At 43.1% G+C, this 25,773-nt stretch overlaps 1 protein-coding gene across 2 annotated transcripts in view; it reads right to left on the bottom strand.

The window, feature by feature from the left end:
- STPG1 (sperm tail PG-rich repeat containing 1) overlaps positions 1–4,858 on the bottom strand; it is a 117,897-nt gene extending 113,039 nt beyond the window's left edge. For both annotated transcript variants that reach the window (XM_073615481.1, XM_073615482.1), the window contains exon 1: positions 4,727–4,858. In XM_073615481.1, coding sequence (XP_073471582.1) covers positions 4,727–4,733 — 7 coding nt within the window. In that variant the 5' untranslated portion in view covers positions 4,734–4,858. The remainder of the gene's footprint in view (positions 1–4,726) is intronic.
- Between the last annotated feature and the right edge of the window lie 20,915 nt (positions 4,859–25,773).

The raw sequence follows: 25,773 nt of genomic DNA, 5'->3' as shown, positions 1-25,773 counted from the left end.
ATAAACAATAATAAAGTGCAACGTGCTCTGTAATATTAAATAATTAAGCAGTCCTTTGTGAAGTCCATAGATTATTCAGTGATTGATTTTCAAAGTGACATAAAAATGATGGCACCTTTACCATATGGCAGTATATCTGCAGAATAATCCGATGTGCTTGATACAGATTTCCTACTTACGAGACGAATATGACCTCTTTAAATAAAAACAAAGGTCAATCAGCGCTTTAGTGGGTAGGGTCTTTTAGACTTGCTTGAACATCAATGGAGATAACAGAAGACTTTATGTTTATATCCACCTCTCTTCCATGATATCCATCAAAAATAAGAAAAGGAAGAATCCATAGCATAACATTTTAATTAATAATTGATAAAAACAAGTAAACAGAATGCATGCATTGATTTGTGCCTTCTCCCGGCACTGAGGATAGCCCACATGTATCACTAAGCAGGAACCATCACTGCCCAGCTCACGCTCGGGAATCGGCGTGCGTTCCACTGCCGTGGTTGAGATAAAACCAGAAGTGTGGGACCCAGAATAAAGGTGACCAGAAATCGCCTCAATGTGCAATAATCAGATAAAACCTGACCCAAATATTTAGACCCTTTTAGAGAATTGGGTCATAACAAGCATATTGTTAGATGCAATAATGGCCATCAGATGTCACTCTCCTTCTTCTTTCCACACTAAACACTTCATGTAAATTAAAGAAGAGGGAGAGTGACATCTGGTGGCCATTATTGCACCTAGCATCATGTGCAGCAATTGGCCAACATGTGGGCAGGATGATTAGAGGGGGAGCAAGTGACCTTAGTTGTTAAAAGTTGGGACTTATAGGGCACAGAATAGCACATACTGTGTACTACTTCTTTCACAGGAGTCTGAATGGTCAGTTAATGATGATGTCAGCAGCCACCATTTTAGTTAATTTTACCCTCAAATTCTTTACATCCAAAGAAGATGCCATCTTGGCCCATTTGATAAACAGTTGCCATGGTGCTGCACACGCAATCAAAAGCTGAAAATGGTGCCTCTTGAGGCAGACTACTGGCCAATTTTAGTTTATGTGGAAAAAAGTATTGTACTTACTGTATTGCTAATTCAATAAGTGTTCTAGACTTATTAAAATAGTAATTTTTAAAATGAAAGGTGCCTTTAACCTCTTCACGTCCTCGCTATAGCCAAATGACTGCTACAGTGCAGTCGCACATTGCCGGGAGAGCGACATATGACCTCCTCCCTTGGTTGCGTTTCTTGCGCACCCCTGTGGCACGCATCGACAGGCATCTGTGATCGCTGTGTCCTTGGGACACAGCTGCCCACAGATCGTGGTCAGGGCCAGATTAACATTCAGCTCCAGGCCCCTTCCTTATAGGGTAACCACATTTCCAAACTGCCATTCAGGGACACCCCCCCCACACACACACACACACACACACACACACACACACACACCCGTGCCTGCCCAAAAAAAAGATGTTTTTTTGATACTTTTTTTGCCAATTTTTGGAAAACTATACTGCAGCAGGTCAGCACGATCCCGCGAACCGTTGTAGCTTAACATCGGCTTGCGGGATCTGGATAGCAGGCTGCACTGCGGGGGTGCCAATACTCGTGCCCGGCGGTCGCAATGACCGCCACCCACCAGCGATCGTGGGCACGAGAGGCAGAACAGTGACGTGTGTGTGTAAACACACAAATCCCTGTTCTGTTCTGTGAGGAGTGACAGATCATGAGTTCCTACTAGCTAGGAACAACGATCTGTCATTTCTTCTAGTCAGTCCCCTCCCCCTACAGTTAGAAACACACTGAGGGAACATAGTTAACCCCTTGATCGCCCCCCTAGTGTTAACCCCTTTCCTGCCAGTGACATTTACACAGAAATCAGTGCATTTTTATAGCACTGATCGCTGTATAAATGACAATGGTCCCAAAAATGTGTCAAAAGTGTCCGATGTGTCCGCCATAATGTCATAGTCCCGATAAAAATCGCAGATCGCCACCATTACGAGTAAAAAAAAAAAATAATAATAATAAAAATGCTTTACAGGCGCTACAGCGCTTAAAAATAGCGCCTGCATAGCGCCTGTAAAGAGCCGCTCCTGTCTCTCCAGTGTGAAAGCCGGAGGGCTTTCATACTGGAGCGGTACGCTTGCAGGACATAAAAAAAACTCCTGCAAGCCACATCTTTGGAGCGGTGAAGGAGCTTTGCGGGTCATTTTAACCCTTTTTTCGGCTGCTAGCTGAGGTTAAAACCACCCCGCTAGCGGCTGAATAGCGCCGCTAAAACAACGGTAAAACCGCGCTAAAAATAGCGTGGTTTCCTGCCGGCGCCCGCACTGCCCCCCCAGTGTGAAAGGGCTCTTATATATACACAACGATTTTTGTAATCCTTGTTAAACATTGTTAAAAGCAATACAAGATTGCATTGCAAGCATGCATGTTCTCAATATAGTGAGTAGTACAAACCTGTAAGTTTGGCTGGGGGGCCCCCCTCAGGCACTCAGTCGGGCGGCTTGGGTGACAGTCACGGCCCTCGTGGGTGGGAGGAGGCTCAGGAGAAAAGTTGGGCTGCTGGCAAACGGTGGCAATTGGCTGCAGGCAGAAGGGAGTCTGCCCCAGCCGGGAATGAAGGTGCCCACTGCCCAGGACACAAATTTGAATTAAGGGACAATCCCGGGCAATCCAGGACACGCGGGCACCCTACTTCCTTAACATAGGCCCAGCCCAGTGGTGTGAGTGACTTACTAATGCTGTGTTACTCACTAAAGATTGTTATGTTGTTACATATGATTGTTAAATTGCGGCGGCATTAATATGTAAATTGTTAGAGCATTCATTGGTATGTCAAACTCCCTATGCCCTGGTCCACCATCATCTTTGCTGAATGCTGCCAACATTGGGGATGTGTAACAAGCCCTGCCTGCCACAGTCAACAAGCCTGCCATCAGCCTGTACTGCAAAAGGTGAGCAGGTGGATGGGGGGAGTTATCCAGAGATAAACAGAGAAGGAATTACAGTTTAGAGGGAAAACATGACCAAAGATGGGGTGTGCAGGGGGGGCTGGGATACAAAGATGAGCAGAGGCATGTGGAGTTTGGGGTGCAGAGGTTAGTAGGGGGATTTAGAATGTACAGGTGTATTGAGAGGAGGTGGATAAAGATGCAGAGATTAGCAGAGGGGCAGGAAAGGGTCTGTCACAGTAAGTACCCCTGTTACATGGTTGGTAAGTGTAATGCCGCGTACACACGAGCGGACTTTACGGCAGACTTTGCCCGGCGGACTTTTCGACTGACTTTATGACGGACTTTCCGAATGAACGGACTTGCCTACACACAATCCACCAAAGTCCGACGAATTCGTATGTGATGACGTACGACCGGACTAAAACAAAGAAGTTTATAGCCAGTAGCCAATAGCTGCCCTAGCGTGGCTTTTTGTCCGTCGAACTAGCATACAGGCGAGCGGACTTTTCGACCGGACTCGAGTTCGACAGATAGATTTAAAACATGTTTCAAATCTAAGTCCATCCAACTTTTGAGAAAACAAAGTCTGCTGGAGCCCACACACTATCGAATTGTCCGACGGGCAAAGTCTGCCGTAAAGTCTGCTCGTGTGGACGCGGCATAAGGCTCCATTTACATCATACATCACGTGTAGGACAGACCCTCTCACTCTGCAGCCTGTTAGTGCTGCCTGTCATTGCTCATTGGTGCTGCCTGTCAGTGCCTATCAGTGATGCCTATCATTGCTGCCTATCAGTGCCTGTCAGTGCCACCAATCAGTGCCGCCTATCAGTGCTGCATATCAATGCCACCTATCAGTGCCCATCAGTGCCACCTATCAGTGCTCATCAGTGCCACCTCATCAGTGCCCATCCGTGCAGCCTCAACAGCGCACATCAGTGAAGGAGAAAAATTACTTTATTTACAAAATCTTATAACAGAAACTAAGAAAAACGTTTTTTTTTTTTAATTTTCAATCTGTTTTCCTTTGTTTAGCAAAAAATTTAAAAACCCCAGTGGTGATTAAATGCCACCAAAAGGAAGCTCTATCTGTCTTAAAAAAAAAAATTATAAAAATGTAATTTGGGTACAGTGTTACATGACCGCAATGTCAATCAAAGTGCGACAGCGCTGAAAGCTGAAAATTGGCCTGGGCAGGAAGAGGCTAGAAGTGCCCAGCAGGCAAGTGGTTAATACCGCTTTAAATAAATACAAAAAAACGAAAATCATAAAATCAAATCCACCGCGCACACACCTAGGATGTGCGTGCATGTGTAAAACAAAAAAAACAAAAAAAACATTGCACAACACGTATCTCTGCACATACCAAAGCGTAAACGAATGAGCTGTCAATGTTTTAAATGTATTACAATTTTATGTATCGTAGCTTTTTCACAGGTGGACTAAATTTTGGAGGTTTGACATAATCTATTTTTATCAACTCAATATTGGCAATTATATTTAAAGTAGAATTATGGATTATATTGTGTTTGTTCAAATTCATTTTAGTGTTTGTTTGTTTTTTTTAATGTAATGATTTCATAAACAATCAGTAATATGCATCTTAGCATGCAGGTCAAGTGGATCAGCAGTGACAGGGTTAGCCACCATAACAGCATATGCCCTTTCTCCCTGAAATACATTTTGGATATGTATAAACAACAGCACTTCCATTCAGTGCATAATACTAGTAAACATACAGATCTTTCCTGTATTCATACCTTCCATGCTGCGAACGGTGGTGGAACTCTGAGAATATCTGCTATTACAATTTTGTATACTGGTTACTTAGCAACCACCAAGCAGGCATGTGCTGTACAAAGCCAGCCATCTTGCTACACCCTGATCTTTTCAGGCTCAGTAGAGAGTGCACAGTTCATACACAAGAAGAAGTTCTTAGTCCTATTGATTCAAGTATGACATAGATGTGTTAAAGCAATGTTACTGCCTATATAACATGAGCTCATTTATTTATAGTATATACAGTACAATACATATTATATATTTTATTTATCCACCAATAGAATGCAGATGATGTCATTTTGTGACTAGTTGGACCAGAAAATCAGCTCTGCTTTCTTGTGCTCCATCCTGGCTCTCCTCCCCAGCTCTCCCCCGCCTCGCAGACCGATTTAGCTGTGCTTTCTTTTTATTCAATGACATCTGAAACAAAAGGGGCTGTGAATGACAGATCTATGGGGTGTGGAGAGAGCAACACGAAAACAGCCCAGAAAAGGATGAGCAAGGGTTTTGGTGATACATATGCCATGCTGGAATTTTTTTTTTTTTTTTATTCTCTGTCAGAATAATATCATACAGCTGATCTCTTCTGTAGCAGATTAACAGTTTAAAAATGAGAAAGTAATACAAAGAACTTTATTTATGTACTATAATTTAACTGCCTGAAACAATTAACATATTATCATTATTATTATACAGGATTTATATAGCATTAACTTTACAAAATGCAATATGTGGAACCTGGGTAAGAGATTGGAAGAACAAATATGACTGTAAAACATAAAACAGGACAAAAAAGACTATAAATCCAATTTACCCTAAACAACTGTGACTTGAAGCACTTGAGGTTTATCCGGATACAAACAGTACACCCAAGTTAGAGAGAAAGTGACACCATTAAAACCCCCTGTCAGACTGAAAAGACTGCCCATGTACTCCAAAGGGTTAAAGTGATATTGAACTAAAAAAACAAAGTTATATACTGCAGCTTACCAATGCTTAAAGCGGAACTAAACCCTCCTATCCTTTACAGCCAAGGAAGCTGCCATCTTAGCCTCTGTTTGATCTGCAGTTGCCATGGTGCTTCACATGTGAGCAGCTATGACACCAGGCATTTGATGGCTTGACAGATCAGTTGAAATCTAACATAAGCACCAGTGGTGGCTGGTGCTCAAAATGTTTTGGGTTGTGCAAACAAACTAAAAAATTCAGAAAAAAAACATCAATTGCAGCCACTGTGACATAAAACGCAGCCACTGTGCCATCAAACACAGCCACTGTGCCTATCAAACACAGCCACTGTGCCTATCAAACACAGCCACTGTGCCATCAAACGCAGCCACTGTGCCCATCAAACGCAGCCACTGTGCCCATCATACGCAGCCACTGTGCCATCAAACGCAGCCACTGTGCCATCAAACGCAGCCACTATACCATCAAACGCAGCCACTGTGCCCATCAAACGCAGCCACTGTGCCCATCATACGCAGCCACTGTGCCATCAAACGCAGCCACTGTGCCATCAAACGCAGCCACTATACCATCAAACGCAGCCACTGTGCCCATCAAACGCAGCCACTGTGCCATCAAACGCAGCCACTGTGCCATCAAACGCAGCCTCTGTGTCCAATGACAGCGCCTGACGTTTCAGCCAATCAGGTGACAGGTAACAGACCCGAGCACCTGATTGGCAGAGAGGCGGTTCAGTGTTAGGAAAGTGAATATTCATTTGCTGTTCTAACACACATGGGTGAATTGCGAGTGCCAAACATGGCGCTCGCAGGTCACATTTTGTGACACCTATTAGAGCCTATAGGCCTCTAGAGCTTCTAATCAGGTGCTTCAAAAACACCCTCGCCGCTGTAATTCAGGCGCCCAGTGCACGAAAGGGGGCCAGGCGCCTGAATAGGGGGTGGCAGCGGCAGCTATGGACAGATTCATGCTATGCATGAATCTATCCATTAGTCATAGAGGGAGTGGCTAGAGAGAGAGGATGGCACCTGTGCGCCCTTATGGACGCACCACTACTGATAAGCACACTAGTAACTTTAACAGTTATCATCTGAGGAATGCTTTGAATATAATTGTTTTGGGAAACTGTTAAATTGGTGTGTTCTGTTTCATTGTAAATGTGGTGGGTGCATTCATTTTCTTTTTTAGGCTTTTTTCCTTTATTTTCACCTGGTGATCTGGCCAGTAGGTAGGTTATTATTATTATACAGGATTAATTTAGCGCCAACAGTTTGCGCAGCGCTTTACAACAGTAGGGCAGACAGTACAATTACAATGCAATTCAATACAGGAAGAATCAGAGGGTCCTGCTCGTTAGAGCTCACAGTCTGATACGAAAGAGTAATAACTGTGTGGGATGAGCTGATGAAGAAAATAAAAGAACAGTTGTTAGGTGGAGACAGGGTAGGCTTCTCCGACGAGAAACGTTTTCAGGGATTGCCTAAAAGTAGATAGATTTAGAGATAGTCTGACAGATTGGGGTAGGGTATTCCAGAAGTCCTGGAGGCGGATATGGGAAGAGGTGATGAGGGAGCTAGAGAGCAGGAGGTCTTGGGAGGATCAAAGAGGACGATTAGGTTGGTATTTTGAGACTAACTGGTAAAAAGTGCAGCGCTAATAAGAACGGTCTCTAAGTAATAAGAGGAATATAAGTGATGGGAAATACATATGCATATAATAACTCTTATGTTAATATAAATGTAAAACTAAACAGTGAAGTGATGTAATAAATCCACCAATGTGATGAGTGAAAAAATCTACTAAAAATAGTAATATATGCAAAATGCATATAAGGTGAAGCCAAAAGAGGATTTAGTCTATAAGTTGATCCTGCTAGTTGTATATGAAGTCAACTGAAGGACATCATTGGAACATCAGTGGGAAGACGGTTAACCACTTAAGGACCAGCCTTGTTTTGGATTTTAGGTGTTTACATGTTTAAAACGGGTTTTTTTGCTAGAAAATTACTTAGAACCCCCAAACATTATATATGGTTTTTCTTCTAAAACCCTAGAGAATAAAATGGCAGTCGTTGCAATACTTTTTTTTGCACCGTATTTGCGCAGCGGTCTTAAAAGCGCACTTTTTTTGGAAAAAAATTACTTTTTTGAATAAAAAAATAAGACAACAGTAAAGTTAGCCCAATTTTTTTTATATTGTGAAATATAATGTTACGCCAAGTAAATTGATACCCAACATGTCACGCTTCAAAATTGCGCCCGCTCGTGGAATGGCGTCAAACTTTTACCCTCAAAACTCTCCATAGGCGACGTTTAAAAAATTCTACAGGTTGAATATTTTGCGGTACAGAGGAGGTCTAGGGCTAGAATTATTGCTCTCGCTCTACTGGTCGCAGCGATACCTCACATGTGTGGTTTGACCACCGTTTTCATATGCAGGCGCTACTCGCGTATACGTTCGCTTCTGCGCGCGAGCTCGTCGGGACGGGGGTTTTTTAAAAAAAAAAATTTTTATTTTTATTATTTATTTTACATTATTTTATTTATTTTTACACTGTTTTTTTTTTTTTTTTAAATTGTGTCACTTTTATTCCTATTACAAGGAATGTAAACATCCCTTGTAATAGAAAAAAGCATGACAGGACCTCTTAAATATGAGATCTGGGGTCAAAAAGACCTCAGATTTCATATTTACACTAAAATGCAATTAAAAAAAAAGTCATTTAAAAAAATGACATTTGAAAAAATGTGCCTTTAAGAGGCATGGATGGAAGACGCCCAGCAGTGTCATGGAGACGAGTGGGCTCCATCTTAGCCTCACTCGTCTCCAGGCACAGGACGGAGACAGATGCGATCATCACGACGGCTCCGTTAAGCCTCTCCCGCCACCGATAAAAGTGATCTCGCTGCGAATCCACCGCAGGGACCACTTTTATCTGAAAGCCGGCCGCCGCATAAAAACAGGGATACCGGGGTTATGGCAGCTAGCTGCTGCCATAACAACGATATACCCCTTCAAAGTTTGGACGTACATCGTCGTGCGGCGGTCGGCAAGTGGTTAAGGAAAGTAAGTATGGAAAATGACCACCACCGACAATGAGAAGGCTTACCTGGTGGCAGGCGACGTGGCAGGTGACACGCTCGGGGATCCCACTGATTCGGCATTATGGTGAGTTGAATGATTTAATTTTATATTACAATGTAATAATAGAAATAATGCGCTTCAATCATCCTGACACTATAACAATCATGGTGCCGGGATGATTGAAGTGCTAACACCAGGTGTTTGGAGTATCTTTATCTGCTGATTGTTAAACTTTCTAGAATACACATATTTCTATTGTTGTGTGGGATCTGGGGCTGCTGTCCTGTCATTCCTCTCTCCCCCTTTCCCTCTCCCCTTTTCCCTCTCCCCCTTTCCCTCTCCATCCCTCATTCATCTCAGACTCTAACCACACCCTCTTTGAGCCACGCCCATTAAGGCCACGCCCAATATTCCACGTAAACCACGCCCATTTTCGCTCTTGTATTTTTTTATTGCTGAGCCACACCTAGAAACGAATGCCCCACCCCCTAATTATTGTACAGCTCCACCTACAGCCAAAAAAGTGTCCCACGTATTTTTTTTGCAATGTTGGCAACTATGGAACTGTTTGGACAAGGAGATACTGAAGGATTCTGCTACTACCTCATTGCAGGTTACATCATGTGAATATATGGGTATGATCCGGCCCACCCCTCTGTGAAAATTTCTATCTGGTAATGGTACTGGGAACCTGTTGAAGGAAGGAGTGAATGTCTTCTATTCGTGGCTACAGATGTTAAGTTCTTGAACAATTGGTGAAGCTTCACCACAAGCCTCGATGACTCAGGAGGCATATGCCCTTTGGAGTCCATTAACTCCGGTAAGCCTTCTCATTGTCGGTGGTGGTCATTTTCCATACTTACTTTCCTCTTCCCACTGGGAAGAGGAAAGTAATGATGCCCTTCAGTTGACTTCCTATACAACTACCAGGATCAACTTATAGACTCAATCCTCTTTTGGCTTCACCTTATATGCATTTTGCATATATTATTATTTTTAATTAGTTTTTTTCACTCATCACGTTGGTGGAATTATTACATAATTTCAATGTTTAATTGTACAGTTATATTAACATAAGAGTTATTATATGCATATGTATTTCTCATCACTTATACGGCCTCTTATTACTTAGTGACCATTCTTATTAGTGCTGCGCTTTTTACCAGTTATTATTTGTTTGCAATTGTCTTTTGCTGTGCTGGCTGCTTTATACCTTTTAGAGCGACAGCGCGGTATTTCACTTTTATTTAATTTTTGGTATTTTGAGACTAAGCTAGTGATGTAGCTGGGAACAGAATTGTGTATGGCTTTTTAACTTATTGTTAGCATTTTGAATTTAATTCATTGGGTGAGTGGCAGCCAATGGAGGGATTGGCAGAGAGGGGTAGCAGATGCTGAGCAGTTTGTAAGATGGATGAGTCTGGCAGCAGTATTCGTGATGGACTGAAGGGGGGATAGTCTATTTAAAGGTAAGCCATTGAGGAGGGAGTTGTAGTAGTCGAGGCGAGAGATAACCAGGGAGTGAATCAGGAGCTTTGTGGTTTCATTGGTTAGGAAGGGACGTAGCTTAGAGATGTTGCAGAGGTTGAGGCGGCAAGCTTTGAAAAGGGATTGGATGTAGGGCCGAAAGGAGAGTTCAGAGTCCAGGATAACACCTAGCACCCTGGCATCTAGGGATGGGTGGATGGTTGTGCCATTGCTCTCGACAGAGAAGTCAGGGGAAGAGGAACGTGGGGGAGGAAATATTATAAATTCGGTTTTGGACAAGATGAGTTTGAGGAAGTAGTGTGACATTCAGACAGATATGTTTGTTAGTAAGTTAGTGACGCGTGAGGAGACTGATGGAGTGAGTTGAGGGGTGGAGCGATAGATTTGGGTCTCGTCAGCGTATAAATAATATTGAAAGCCGCGTAAGGCAATCAGCTAACCCAGGGAAGAGGTGTGGATTGAAAATAAGACAGGTCCAAGAACAGAACCTTGGGGGACCCCGATGGAGAAGAGAAGAGGAAAGGAGGAAGTAGAATTGTAAGTGACACGGAAGGTGCGTTGGGATAGGTAGGATGAGAGCCACCGAAGAGCGCAGTCATGGAGACCAAGGGAGTACCGTATCAAAGACACCTGAAAGGCCCGAAGTAGGAGTCTGTTGTTTTTTGCGGTTAGTAAGTAATTTGTGAGTTTTAAAAGAGCAGTTTCTGTGGAGTGTTGAGGGCGAAATCCAGACTGAAGGGGATCAAGAAGCTTATTCTTTATGAGGTGGCCACTCGGTTGTAGACCAGGCGTTCAAGGAGTTTAGAGGAAAAGGGGAAAAAGGAGATAGGACGTAGATTGTTAAGATTGGTAGGGTCCAAGTACGGCTTTTTAATTATAGGGTGACCAGTTCATGTTTTAGAGCATTGGGGAAAATGAAAGAAGAGAGGGAGAGATTGAATATGTGGGTTAGAGAGTGCAGGATAGAGTCAGAGGGTGACCGTAGTATTTGAGAGGGAATAGGGTCCAGGGGACAAGTGGTTAGGTGGGCATTAGAAAGAAGTTTAGCAACTTTGTCTATAGTAACAGGTTTGAATAAGGAGAGTGTCAATTGCACCTGTTGACATGGGGTGGTAAATGGGGGAGATACCTGTAGAGTGGAGATTTCATCACAAATTGTATCAATCTTATTTTTTAAGTGATTAGCAATCTCCTGGGCAGTAAGTGAGATAGTGGGGGGAGGCAGTGGAGGACAAAGTAGAGAGTTGAAGGTAGAGAAGAGTTGACGAGGACTGGATGAGAAGGTGATATGCCCCGTACACACGGTCGGATTTTCCGATGGACATTGTCCGATCGGAGCGTGTTGTCGGAAATTCCGACCGTGTGTGGGCTCCATTGGACATTTTCCATCGGATTTTCCGACACACAAAGTTGGACAGCAGGAGATAAAATTTTCCGACAACAAAATCCGATCGCGTCAATTCCGACCGTGTGTGGCCTGTTCCGACGCACAAAGTGCCACGCATGCTCAGAAGAAATTCCGACACGAGACAGCTCGTTCTGGTAAACGTAGCGTTCGGAATGGATACAGCACTTTCGTCACGCTGCAATGTTCAAAATGGTTTAATACAGCGCACTCTCTTCTTCTTTATAATGTGACAAGAATTAAGTAGTTTTGATGCTCATATTCACACACACTTCTCACAAACTTATTTCGTTACTATTTATCGGGATTCCCTCAATATATTTAGATTTCTCACATCTGACAACAAAATTTTTTTTTATTTTTGGACTTTAATGTAGATTCTTTTTTTGTGTTTCTCTTTTTTATTTTTATTTTTTTGGTGATTTTGATTTGTACTCCCGAAAATGTTTGTGTGTGTTTTTGGTGACAAGTTCCCACAACACCACTAATATGTTGTTCTATTTAATCTGTAGGAGATTGTTTGGTGTTGTTGTCCCTTGTTAATTTCACATTGTACTTTAGAAATGTACCTGAATCGTTACCAACAAACTGTCCTTTTTGGATGAAAACACACACAGGAGAGTAGAATTTCCCTAAAAAAATTTTATTAAGGGGTCACAACTATAAACAAAGAGGGAGGCAACGCTGGAGAAACTGCAGAAGTGGGTGAAGCCTTGGACCCCCAGGGCAGACATCAATTATTTAAAAGCAAAATTGGTGGCTTGAGGAGTCCATATCTAAGGGAGGGCAGTCTGGTCCAGAAGTCCCAGAGATCCGGAAAGCAGCAGATGACATCTGTGTCCCCAGGCTGTGGTCATACAAGAGACTGCATCTTCTGTCAGACCAGACTGAACCCAGGGTCATCACTCTTTGGTCTTCTTTCCACGCTTCCTTACAGGCTTTGGCTGTGGTGGTGGAGTTGTGGCAGCAGGAGGAGGAGGAGGATCGTCCCTCTCAATGACATCCGTCTTGTGTGTCAGTTCCCCACTCAACCCCTTACGAAGGACTTTATAAATCAGGTCCTCAGAGATCTTGCGTTGACCCTCCTGCATGCCCTGCAATTTTGTGGCAGCCATGCAGGCAAAGGCCTCTTCAGGACTGGGGAAGGCTCGGAGGGACGCCGAAGCCTCCTGGATCAGCCTGTACGCTGAATCCTGCACGGGACTCGGAGTGGCCTTCCTGGCTCGTTTATATGGCAGGCGGAGGGGAGGGACCTGAGACTCAGTCAGGCTGTGACTTGTCCCTGGCTTCTCTTGGCTGCCACTTAGCCCCGCCTCCTCCTGGCTGCCACTAATCCCCGCCTCCTCCTGGCTGACACTAATAATCCCCGCCTCCTCCTGACTGCCACATTCCACAGCCTCCTCCTGGCTGAGGTCTTCCTGTGTATGAAAAAGGGACATAGTTTTAGTTTTTTATTCATCAATCACACACAATTTTCACCTCCTGACTGCTGCAAATTCAATGTTAACAAATATAACAGACTATCCTTCTGAGCCCAGCAGTTTTCATTCTTGTCCCAATTTTGGGTGCCCACTACTGTCTATTGATATGTAAAGCACTTTTTTTAATCAGCAATTAGTGATCAATAATAAACATCATTTATTTATTGACCAGAAATCTGTAGAAGAATGCTATACCTGACTCCAGCTGGGCTCCTCCACTTCTTCCTGGCTGGAAGGCCCAGGTTGGACATCGGAAGCCTCAGCTGGGATGGAAGGAAGCGTGGAAGGAAGAGTGGAGAGGGATTCCCTGACTTCAGTGTGGTCTGACAGAAATCGCAGTCTCTCGTAGTACCACAGCCTGGGGACATAAACGTCATCTGCTGCAGCTCCGGACCTCTGGGAATCTGTGACCTTCTTGCGCTCCCTAAGATAAGTGCTCCTCAGGCCACCAATTTTAGCTTTAAGGGATGGTTGCTGTGGGGACCACCGGCTTCACCAACTCCAGCAGTTTCTCCAGCGCTGCCTGCCTCTTCTGTTTGTGATTATAGTGGGGGTGTCTCACTTGCCACAGACAGGGCAGCTCCCTGTACTTGTCTATGAACAGGGGCAGGAAATTGTGGTCGTTGAACCCATCCATTTTCTCTGTAAGACACAACACAAGACAAAGCCTAATGTCAGGCCAAACTCCCCTAATCTTGTTACAATATAGGCTTCCATTTCTAAGCAGTATAGGCCCAAGTTTAGATCCTACCTTCGTTAGCACGATCGGCGTCTCCGATGCTCCTTCCTCCGCTCACAGATCGTACGTAAGACGCGCGCGTTATGATTTATACACACTGCGCATGCGTATAACTCCACCCGCCCCTGACGTTCTTTCTAGTCTATTCCCCGCCCCTTTTCGTTCGGCGCAGTGGAGGAAGAGCACATGGCGGAGAGACAGCAGGATAGTGCTAAGTACAGCAACGAGGAGGAGGAGGAAAGGCTGGAGCCTGAAACGTCCCGATCCAGAAGGAGATTAAAGGACTCAAATATGTCCTTTGGGGAGATGTTGGAGATGGTGGACATCCTGAAGAAGGCCGACTATGATGGAAAGTATGGGCCTTACCCCAACCCCAATGTCAGAAAGGCCAAGATCATGGCGAAAGTGGTCAGGAGTCTGCACCGGAAATTCGGGGTACGACGATCGAAAGATCAGCTCAGGAAGCGGTGGTCGGACCTGAAATTACGAGAACATGAGCAGTACAGAAAGATCCGGAGAGTGCTGCAAAAAAGTAAGTAGTTGTGCTGTGTTCCTATTCTTTTTGTGTTTATTACGTTCGTGCTGCTCCATGTGCTTTTAGGAACTGTTGTACAGTTTAAAATGGCAACTTTCATGTTCATGGGCACATTATTCGTTCGGATCACACATTGTTATTTCGGACGATAAAATACCATTGTTTAGGCCATATGCATTTGGCCACCATTTTGACGCCCTATACTTGTCTTCAAAGAATTGGGTTGTGTAGATGGCTTTGTTACTAGAATGAAATGCAAACTAGATTGTGTGTAAGGAGAGGACACTGAGCAGCTGTTTTCACATCTTGACACTGGAGCACTATAGTGTGGGACACAAGAACACCATTTTTATTAGGGGGGCCACACAGGTGCTCCAGTGTATACTATAGGGGGGGCTACATCTGTGAAGCTTTTACCAAACAGGTAAAGTATTGAAGCTTGACAAAGGGCACTAAAAAAGCTACATCTTGGAACTCGGCTAAAATAGACAATTGTACCCCACTTCCAAGCAATGTTTCATCTTTATAGTTCTGACATCAAATATCTGTGTGCTAATTATACCATTTTTGTTTTACATAGGGGAGAAAAAACTCGGAGGACACCCCTCATCCGAGGAGACCAGAGCCCCCCCCCCTCTGGAAGAAGGGGAAATCCCCCCAACACAAGATGAGCAGGAGGAATAAGACGTGGTGGAAGTAGTCACCACAACAGGTGAGTGTCTGCAACCACAGGCTCAGATAAGAGATGGATGGCGGCATTTTTTTGAAAACTAATTTATTTTGGGTTCCTCTCTTTTTAGGTGATCGTGAGGTTGTGGATCCAGATCCTTTCACATCCGAAAGTGCCCAGATCCTGATCGGGGAGATCATGGGGTGTAATTTACAATTGGAAAACATCAAGCAAAACATCAATGATGTTATTCCAAAATATAAAAACATCATTGATGTTTTGGGGCTAGTTTAAAACCCCTCCAAATCACTTTCTTCTTTTGTCTGCTACAATGTGCGAAATGTTTTTGTGATTTTTCCCAAAGCCAAATTTGGAGGATGCACACAGTGTGTCAACATGTGCTATCTGCCATCACGGGAGATCAATGGACGCGTTTTGGGGGTGCAACCCCTTCCTCAATTATAAATTAGCGGTGAGGAAGGGCTTTCTCCCCCAAAACACGTCCCTTGATCCCCCGTGATGGCAGCTAGCACATGTTGACATTGGGAAATTTGTGTGCATCTTCCAAATTTGGCTTTTCCAGGGGTGATTTCCCCCCATCTGAACACAATATCAAACACAGTTCCTAAATACTCATGTCTGATATTGCCTTCCAGTTCTACCAAATGTGAACTTTGTAAGATCAAGATTTCTTTCTTGTGGGTTTTACACATGCCTGTTTTCTATAAAATGGACATTTTGATTTTGGATAATGACACCACAAAAATTGTTATACAACAAACATGTTGGTTTGTCAGAAAAACCTTTGGTAAATGCACATGTGATTGTGCAGGTATTAAAAAGATTGCTCATCAAGAATGTGTGGATTATTGTCTCAACGCTACAACACTTTTGGGGTGATGTAATTGTTGTTTTAGGAGAAAATGGGGGTTATTTCCTAAGGGGAAATCCACTTTGCACTACAAGTGCAGTTTCAGTGCAGTTGCAAGTGCACTTGTAGTGAAAAGTGTCTTTGCATTTAGTAAATAACAGCCAACAGTGCTTTGTATAAGGTTACACAATCACAACATTTTCTGCACTCCACACATTTCTGTCAGGGTCAGCTCAAACAAACACAAGCAGTAAATGTCCACAAAGAAGAGCCTGGGGGGAGATGCCTGTCGAGAACTTGAGGTCCTGCAGACTTCTCCCTGTGGCCAAATACCGCAGGGTAGCGACCAACCTCTGCTCCAGAGTGATGGCTTGCCTCATGCAGGTATCCTGCCTGCTGATATAGGGGGTCAGTGAAGCCAACAAACGGTGAAACACGGGGTCCGTCATCCGGAGAAAGTTCCTGAAATCATCAGGATTATTCTCACGGATCTCACGGAGCAAAGGCATATGACAGAACTGGTCACGCTGAAGCAACCAATTCTTGGTCCATGAACTCCTCCCCACCCTGTTCATGGACTGGACTTGTGTCAAGGTCAGGACCCCAACACCAAGCCCCCGCACAGCACGAACTCTACGAGGAGTACGCATACGAAACATGGCTAGAAAACGGTCGGCTGCTCAGAACGAAGTAACAGAACGCACTGAAGAACAGCAAGGCCTGTGAAGAGCGACCTGAAAAACAGCAACGAGCAGGCAAGATCACACAGAAAACTCTGATACGAACTGACTGCACGCACTGAAGAGCAGATACAAACCCACAAGCACAAACTGAACGGCAGAAAACGATCTGAAAGCCACGAGTCTGAAAAAGCGCGAATCGTCTCTCACCAAACTTTTACTAACACGAGATTAGCAAAAGGAGCACAAAGGGTGCCACGCTTGGTTCTGAACCGGCCTTTTCTAGTCTCATCGTACGTGGTGTACGTCACCGCGTTCTTGGCGATCGGAAATTCCGACAACTTTGTGCGACCGTGTGTAGGCAAAACAAGTTTGAGCCAACATCCGTCGGAAAAAATCCTAGGATTTTGTTGTCGGAATGTCCGAACAAAGTCCGACCGTGTGTACGGGGCATTAGAGTAGTAAAATAGGTCTGCTTGGCAGTGTGGAAGCAAGAATTGTATTTTTATCGGTTGAAGTCTGGGGGGTTTATTTACTAAAGGCAAATCCACTTTGCACTACAAGTGCACTGCAAGTGCACTTGGAAGTGCACTTGGAAGTGCAGTCGCTGTAGATCCGAGGGGGAAATGCAAGGAAAATAAAGAAACAGCATTTTTGCTTGTACATGATCGCATGATAAAATCAGCAGAGCTTCCCCTAATTTCTGAGCTTCGAATTTACAGCGACTGCAATTCCAAGTGCACTTTCAAGTGCACTTGCAGTGTACTTGTAGTGTAGAGTGGATTTGCCTTTAGTAAATCAACCCCTTAGTCTTATGCCACAGATGCTCAAGAGCACGGCTACGTTTTTTGAGATTTCTTTTAATTCTTTTTCAACTTAATGTAACATACCAAGCTATCCAACAAAAGTGCCAATTAAGAGGAATGAGAGAAACTATTTAATACTGACAGGGGTGCTTACAATAATCAGCTTTAATTCACTTATGTAAACCCTTTATCTCAAAAGGAAAAAAAAACTTTTGCTGTAGCTAATTAAAAAAATATTAGCTGGAGGTCAACCAACAGAATTTAGAGTATCTTGCAGAAAAACAACACCAATCAACATGAGCCCTAATACACATCACATTAAGGGCTTATTCACATGGGCACAGGGGGCCATACACCAATGGAATTTTGTGTATTTCTGTGCCCAGGAGTGACCGGTGTTTGTGTACAGCCATGGCCAGCAGCCTTGTTAAAGAGGAGCTCCAGTCTGGGAAAACAAATATTAAAAGTCAGCAGCTACAAATACTGTAGCTGCTGACTTTTAATATAAGGACACTTACCTGTCCAGGGATCCTGCGATGTCGGCACCCCGAGCCTTTTTCGTCAATCAGCTTTGGGTGCAGGCACCGGCATTGCAAGTAAGGAAAACCAGCAGTGAAGCCTTCAGGCTTCACAGCTGGTTTCCTACTGCGCATGCACAAGTTGCACTGCACTATCTGAATAGTACGCTGTCTTCTGGGACCTGTGTGTGTCCCAGAAGGCAGCGGGGGGTAGGAGGAGGGGCCGGAAATGCTTTTAGATAGCCGTGCCAATCTTACCCAGAAATTAGAGCTGATACTTGTCAAAACCAGGTACCGGCTTCACCCCCCCCAAAAAAAGTGCCAAATGTGGCAGTGGGGGGGGGGGGGGGTGCAAACAAGTGGATCTTCCCCTTTTGGGTGGAGCTCTGCTTTAATATGCTTACAAAGTACACTTTAAATGTATGTCAAACACAGGTCAGCAAAATTACACTGATTATTATGCAACAGCATCTATGACAGTTCAGAGGCTGCTTTTGAATTGCTTTGGACACAGCATGTCCAATTAGGATGTGTGTGAACTGCATGCAAAGCATTTTTTTTTCCAAACGCTACGCGCACTAAGAAATTTGCATGCACTATTTTTTCTAGCGTAGCGCACTATGCACACCCTTCACATCTGTGCACTGCGGTAATGCATGATGATACGAATTAACATGCCTTCTGTTAAGGGACCCCATTCACTTTAATTGGTTGCACTAACACAGCATATTGAATCGAAGTGCATGTACCTTTTTTTTAATACGTAGTGCACCACAAAGTATGGTAATAAGTAACGTGTGTTGGCAAGGTGCATTGGGTTGCCATTAATGCACATGGCTGTATTAAAATGGCTGATCATAAATGCAGGATCTTGCTGGCAGTAGGATTCTGCGTCAAAAAAAAAAACACATGTATGGTCCGTAACATGTGCATGTGTTTATACACATAAAATGCTTCTTTTATATTTGCAAGCTAAGATTTAAATGATAAATTATGTGTATGTGCATAAATTGCTGACCTCAGGTGCAGATTTTTCACTTCAGATTTTGTGGATCTGAATGAAGTGCAGTTTCGGGGTCCATTCACAGGTGTGGTGAGACTGTGTTGGGCGGCTATTCCAGCGCTGTCCCACCACACCCCCACCAGGACTTGACCCTGCCCCCCACTCCCTCCTCCCTTGCTGTGATTGACAGCAGCCGGAGCCAATGGCATTGCAACAATGCAATGCAGATCAACACTACCCTGGTCCCGTCAGACTGCACTGCACACCAGCTGCTGTGTTGCAATGCTGGTGTGAGTGGACCCTCAGCATACTTGCACACGGGACTGATATACTGGTGTATGAAGTGTAAGAAAATTCCTGCATAAAAATGTGGGCATGGCTCTATATTAAATGCATTTCGCACATTTTTGCATGTATGCATACATGGTAAATCTTTTTCAGGCTCTTTAAGGTTATGCCGTACGTGAGCAACACAGATTTTTGTATTATTTTCTTACTGATCTATACAGGTGTAAGTTTACCCGCCTGTGTACACAGGCCCATTAAAAACAATAGGCCTCATTTAGAGCAGTAAAAAACAAAATGCTTGAATGCCTAATAACCACTTAGCTTTACTGCTACAGGGCGGCTGCTCTGAGCAGAACCACGTATATATACAGATACAAAGTATTTCTCCCTCAGCGTTCATGCAAAAAAAAAATATGATAAATAAAAATATATATAGCTGCTACTATAAAAATGTAAACTGTATCAAAAAATATGTTAAAGAAACAGTCTTTTAAACATTAGCAGCTCTTAAGAAGTTCATATGTGAAATAAAATACAAATAAAGATGAAAAGTTCCACTTGTGTCCTAATTGTGTACAGGGTGTGGGGTGGTGGATGATCCGTTTATAAAGAATGTTGAACACCAACTCTCTGCTGATCAAAATCCCAGATAAATCCTTCACCACATTGCTTTTATGGGAAACCCCTATAAGTAATTCACTTAGCAGAAGGTGATGGGTTAACAGCGTGCCTTTCACTGGTTTAAAATGGATGGACTTTGTTCACTCAAATAGGACTGGATCTGTGAATGGATATTTGGATAGCTGTCAGAGCACTCCGCATACTTCTATCTAAATTAAGCTCATAACGAGCCAAGAAATAGAAGTGCCCATAGCGTAATCCAGTAAATTAAAATACTTTTATTTAAAAAACAAAGTGATCCCATATAGATGTACACTTAAAATGTATCAAAATAATATAAGCATGTATCATAGATCGTTGGGTCCCGATATCACAGAAGATCAACAGTGTGGATAGCTGTATGGTCATGCCTTAGGGCATGACCATACAGCTACCCACGCCGTTGATCTTCTGTGATACCTTACCCGAGAATACTGCTCTCAGCGGTAATAAGGTATATCAGGACTCAACGATCTATGACAAAAGTGGAACTTTTCATCTTTATTTGTATTTTATTTCACATATGAACTTCTTAAGCGCTGCTAATGTTTAAAAGACTGTTTTTTTTTTTAACATATTTTTTGATACACGTATATATACACTATCTCACAAAAGTGAGTACACCCCTCACATTTTTGTAAATATTTTATTATATCTTTTCATGTGACAACACTGAAGAAATTACAATTTGCTACAATGTAAAGTAGTGAGTGTACAGCTTGTATAACAGTGTAAATTTGCTGTCACCTCATAATAACTCAACACACAGCCATTAATGTCTAAAATGCTGGCAACAAAAGTGAGTATACCCCTAAGTCAAAATGTCCAAATTGGGCCCAATTAGCCATTTCCGAGTTATGTGACTCGTTAGTGTTACAAGGTCTCAGGTGTGAATGGGAAGCATGTGTGTTAAATTTGGTGTTATCGCTCTCACTCTCTCATACTGGTCACTGGAAGTTCAACATGGCACCTCATGGCAAAGAACTCTCTGAGGATCTGAAAAAAAGAATGGTTGCTCTACATAAAGATGGCCTAGGCTATAAGAAGATTGCCAAGACCCTGAAACTAAGCTGCAGCACGGTGGCCAAGACCATACAGCGGTTTAACAGGACAGGTTCCACTTAGAACAGGCCTCGCCATGGTCGACCAAAGAGGTTGAGTGCACGTGCTCAGCGTCATATCCAGAGGTTGTCTTAGGGAAATAGATGTATAAGTGCCGCCAGCATTGCTGCAGAGGTTGAAGGGGTGGGGGGTCAACCTGTCAGTGCTCAGACCATACGCCGCACACTGCATCAAATTGGTCTGCATTGCTGTCATCCCAGAAGGAAGCCTCTTCTAAAGATGATGCACAAGAAAGCCCCCAAACAGTTTGCTGAAGACAAGCAGACTAAGGACATGGATTACTGGAACCATGTCCTGTGGTCTGATGAGACCAAGATAAACTTATTTGGTTCCGATGGTGTCAAGCGTGTGTGGCGGCAACCAGGTGAGGAGTACAAAGACAAGTGTGTCTTGCCTACAGTCAAGCATGGTGGGAGTGTTATGGTCTGGGGCTGCATGAGTGCTGCCGGCACTGGGGAGCTACAGTTCATTGAGGGAACCATGAATGCCAACATGTACTGTGACATACTGAAGGCCGCAGGGCAGTATTCCAACATGATAACGACCCCAAACACACCTCCAGGACAACCACTGCCTTGCTAAAGAAGCATAAGGTAAAGGGGATGGACTGGCCAAGCATGTCTCCAGACTTAAACCCTATTAAGCATCTGTAGGACATCCTCAAATGGAAGGTGGAGGAGCGCAAGGTCTCTAACATCCACCAACTCCAGAGTGGCAACCTGTGAACTCCATGCCCAAGAGGGTTAAGGCAGTGCTGGAAAATAATGGTGGCCACACAAAATATTGACACTTTGGGCCCAATTTGGACATTTTCATTTAGGGGTGTACTCACTTTTGTTGCCAGTGGTTTAGACATTAATGGCTGTGTGTTGAGTTATTTTGAGGGGACAGCAAATTTACACTGTTACACAAGCTGTACACTCACTACTTTACATTGTAGCAAAGTGTAATTTCTTCAGTGTTGTTACATGAAAAGGTATAATAAAACATTTACAAAAATGTGAGGGGTGTACTCACTTTTGTGAGATATTGTAGATGATTCTGCATTCCCGGGTAGGGGGGCACACATGCTCACGGGTCCGGCTGTGCTGTGATTCGTCACAGCACATGCCGATCACTGGGTGCTAAGGATGATGAAGTGATTGACCCCTGGCACCCAGAGATCGGCTCTGAGTCTCACAGCTCAGTCAGTGTAAACAGTACAGATGTGTGTTCAGTGACAGGGGATCTAGTTGGTTTTTCAGTTGGTTGCAAAGCAGGCAATGAAAAAAACTAGATCCCCAGTAACATCAGTACACAGTACACACACAAACACGTTAGACACATATTCAACTCCTTGATCGCCCATGATTTTAACTCCTTCCTGCCCAATGTCATTAGTACAGTGACAGTGCATCTTATTAGCACTGATAACTGTAGTGGTACTGGTGATGCCAGTGTCAGTTAGTGTCAGATTGACTGCTGTGGTATTGCAGTCCTGTTATAAATTGCTAATCGGTGCCATTACTAATATAAAAAAAAAAAATTACAAAAAATTCCAGTATCTATACCATAGTTTGTAGACTCTATAACTTTCACCTAAACCAATCAATATACACTTATTGGGATTGTTTGTTTACTAAAGACATGTAGCAGAATATATTTTGGCCAAAATGTATGAAGAATTTCGATTTTTTTTTTATGGGATATGTTTTAAAACAGAAAGTAAAAAATATTGGGTTTTTTCAAAATTGTCGGTATTTTTTCTCTTATATCATAAAAAATAAAAAACCCAGTCAGGGCCGTCTTCAATATTGATTGGACCCTGGGCAAACATTTTCTTGGGCCTCCAACCCTTCATGCAATTTCACTTTCCACCTGCGCAGAGAAATACTGTACAGAAATTACTGTACATCAATACTGCTCACTGATTGGTAGCTAGTCTTGGACATCCTAACCACTCACTAATTGATTGCTAGAGGTTACTGCACAATATTACTGCTCACTGATTGGTTGCTAGAGGTTACGGCATAACCTCACCGCTTAATTTTTGGTTGCAAGAGGTTAGTGCACATTATTACTGCTCACTGATTGGTTGCTAATTGGTTGCTAAAGGTTACACATCATCTCCTCACTGCCTGCACACCATGAACTAGGGAAATGAGGGGACCCATCAATAGACATAAAACTTCTAGAGATCCTAGGACTCCTTGGATCAGTGGCAATGCTGAGGGATGGGGGGTGTGATCAGTGGCAATGCTGGGGGGTTGATGGAATCAGTGGCAGTGGTGGGAGGATGGGATTAGTCAGGAGGCAGTACACTGTGGCAAATTCTGAATCGTGTAGAGCAAAGCTGGACATCTTTGGCAAGTATATAGTGGGGGATTCTACACTGACCACCAATGTAAGGGCAATTCTGCACTTACCACCAATGTAAAGGGAAATGTACACTGATCACCAATGTAATGAAGAATTTACACTGACAACCAATGTAATGAAGAATGTACACTGACAACCAACGTAATGGGGGATTTTACATCAACCACCAATAAAGGGGGATTTCTACACTGGCCATCAATGTAAGGGCGGATTTACACTAACCACCTTCATGTGATGAAGTTTTTGAAGAATTCTTAAACCAGAAGAATCTATTGATTTCTATGGTGTTGGGATTGTCACATTTGGACTTTATATATGTTTGCGATTTAATGATTCCTATCTGTTGATTTTCATGTTGAATCCATTAAATTCATAGCGCCAACACCTTTACTTTTGTTTTATTATGTATTCAGTTATATTCAGTTATATTTTAAAAGGGCAGCTACTTCACTAAATCATCACCCCAGGTGCCACTACCAGCCACACGTTTATTCATTGTTATTTCTATTATCAAGCAGAGATTGTTGGGGTAGCCTTATTTTTCAGTAATATATTCATTTACTATTGGTTTTTACGTATCACTACTGATAATATCACATTGTCATTTCACCATGGATGTTTTTAATTTTATCACAAGTAGAGATATTGATGTCCAGGAATGTTTTCATGATGGTAGCACACAGAGTGCGGATCTAGACACTGGTTTCAAACAGATCTTTAAAGTGATGGAGAAACAAATTAAAGCCTGGTGGGACAATACCACACTAGAACAGTATTTAACCACTTCAGCCCAGGAAAGTTTTACTCCCTTAGGCTCGATTCACACCTATGCATGTTGCTTTTGAGCGTTTTTGGAGGTTTTTTTTTCATGCTTGCCGCGTTTTTGAGCCGCGTTTTTGCCGCGTTTTAGCGCCGTTTTTGCCGCGATTTGCGTTTTGCGTTTTTTTTTTTTTTTTTTTTTTTCATTTTTTTTTTACAGTCTTACAAAAAAATTACAAAAAAAAAAAAAAAAACGGCAAAAACGCACCAAAAACGCACCAAAAACGCATCAAAAACGCTGCAAAAAAGGTGCACTTGCGTTTTTGATGCTTGTCCATTGAAAACCATTACATGCAAAACGCTGCATTTTGCATGAGAAAAAGTCCCCGACCCTTTCCAAAAACGCGGAGATACAAAAAAGCATTGATGTGAACATGTTCCATAGGAACCCATGTTAAAAAATTCCCGTGCATTTCTGCAAAATGCAAAATGCATCAAAAAACGCGCTAGTGTGAATGGGGCCTAAATGACCAGAGCATTTTTAGGGATACGGCACTGCGTCGATTTAACTGACAATTGCGTGATCGTGCGACGCTGTACTCAAACAAAATTGACGTCCTTTTTTCCCTACAAATAGAGCTTTCTTTTGGTGTTATTTTATCACCTCTGCGGTTTTTATTGTGCTATAAACAAAAAAAGAGTGACTATTTTTTAAAAAAAACAACTTTTTTTTACTTTTGCTATAATACATATCCAAAAAAATATATAAAAAAACAAATGTATTCATCAGTTTAAGCCGATATATATTCTTTCTACATATTTTTGGTAAAAAAAAATGCAGTAGGCGTATATTGATTGGTTTGTTATCACCTCTGCAAAGTACGGGATTGATTTAGGGACTTTTACTTATTTTTTATTGTTTTTACTGGTAATGACGGCGATCTGCGATTTTTAGCGGGACAGCGACATTGCGACGGACAAATCTGACCCCAAATTACACTTTTTGGGGACCAGTGACATTATTACATTGATCAGTGCTATAAAAATCCACTGATCAGTGTAAAAATGACACTGGCAGGGAAGGGGTTAACACTAGGGGGCGATCAAGGGGTTAACTGTGTGTCCCTCAGCGTGTTCTAACTGTAGGGGGGATGGGCTTACTGAAACATGCCAGAGATCACTGCTCCCGATCGCTGGGACTAGTAGATCCCTGTCATGTCACTACGCAGAACAGGGAAATGCCTTGTTTACATAAGCAGTTCCCTGTTCTGTCTCTTTGCTGCGATCGCGGACCCCTGGCGGACATTGAGTCTGGGGACCCGCGGTCACGCTCTCATGCGCGCCCGCTATCCTGCTTTTACGGACTGACATATAGGTATGTCAGTTTGCGCAGGAGAGTCGGCAAGTGGTTAAAGGAGGACATCATCCCAAGAAGCCTCAGATGGGATGTAGGTCCCAATGATGGCTTAGAGACTGAGGGCCTCCTAAAAGAAAGGTGCCTTTTCTTCAACCAATGCAAAAAGAAACTTATGGGGCATATTATTAATAGGAGGAAGATTAGACTTCAACTATTAGAGACCCAATTATAC

The sequence above is a fragment of the Aquarana catesbeiana genome, linkage group LG02 (genome assembly GCF_042186555.1).
Source record: "Aquarana catesbeiana isolate 2022-GZ linkage group LG02, ASM4218655v1, whole genome shotgun sequence".
Classification (NCBI taxonomy): Eukaryota; Metazoa; Chordata; class Amphibia; order Anura; family Ranidae; genus Aquarana; species Aquarana catesbeiana.
Note: the sequence above shows the minus strand (reverse complement) of the source record. Positions and strands in the feature narration are given on the sequence as shown.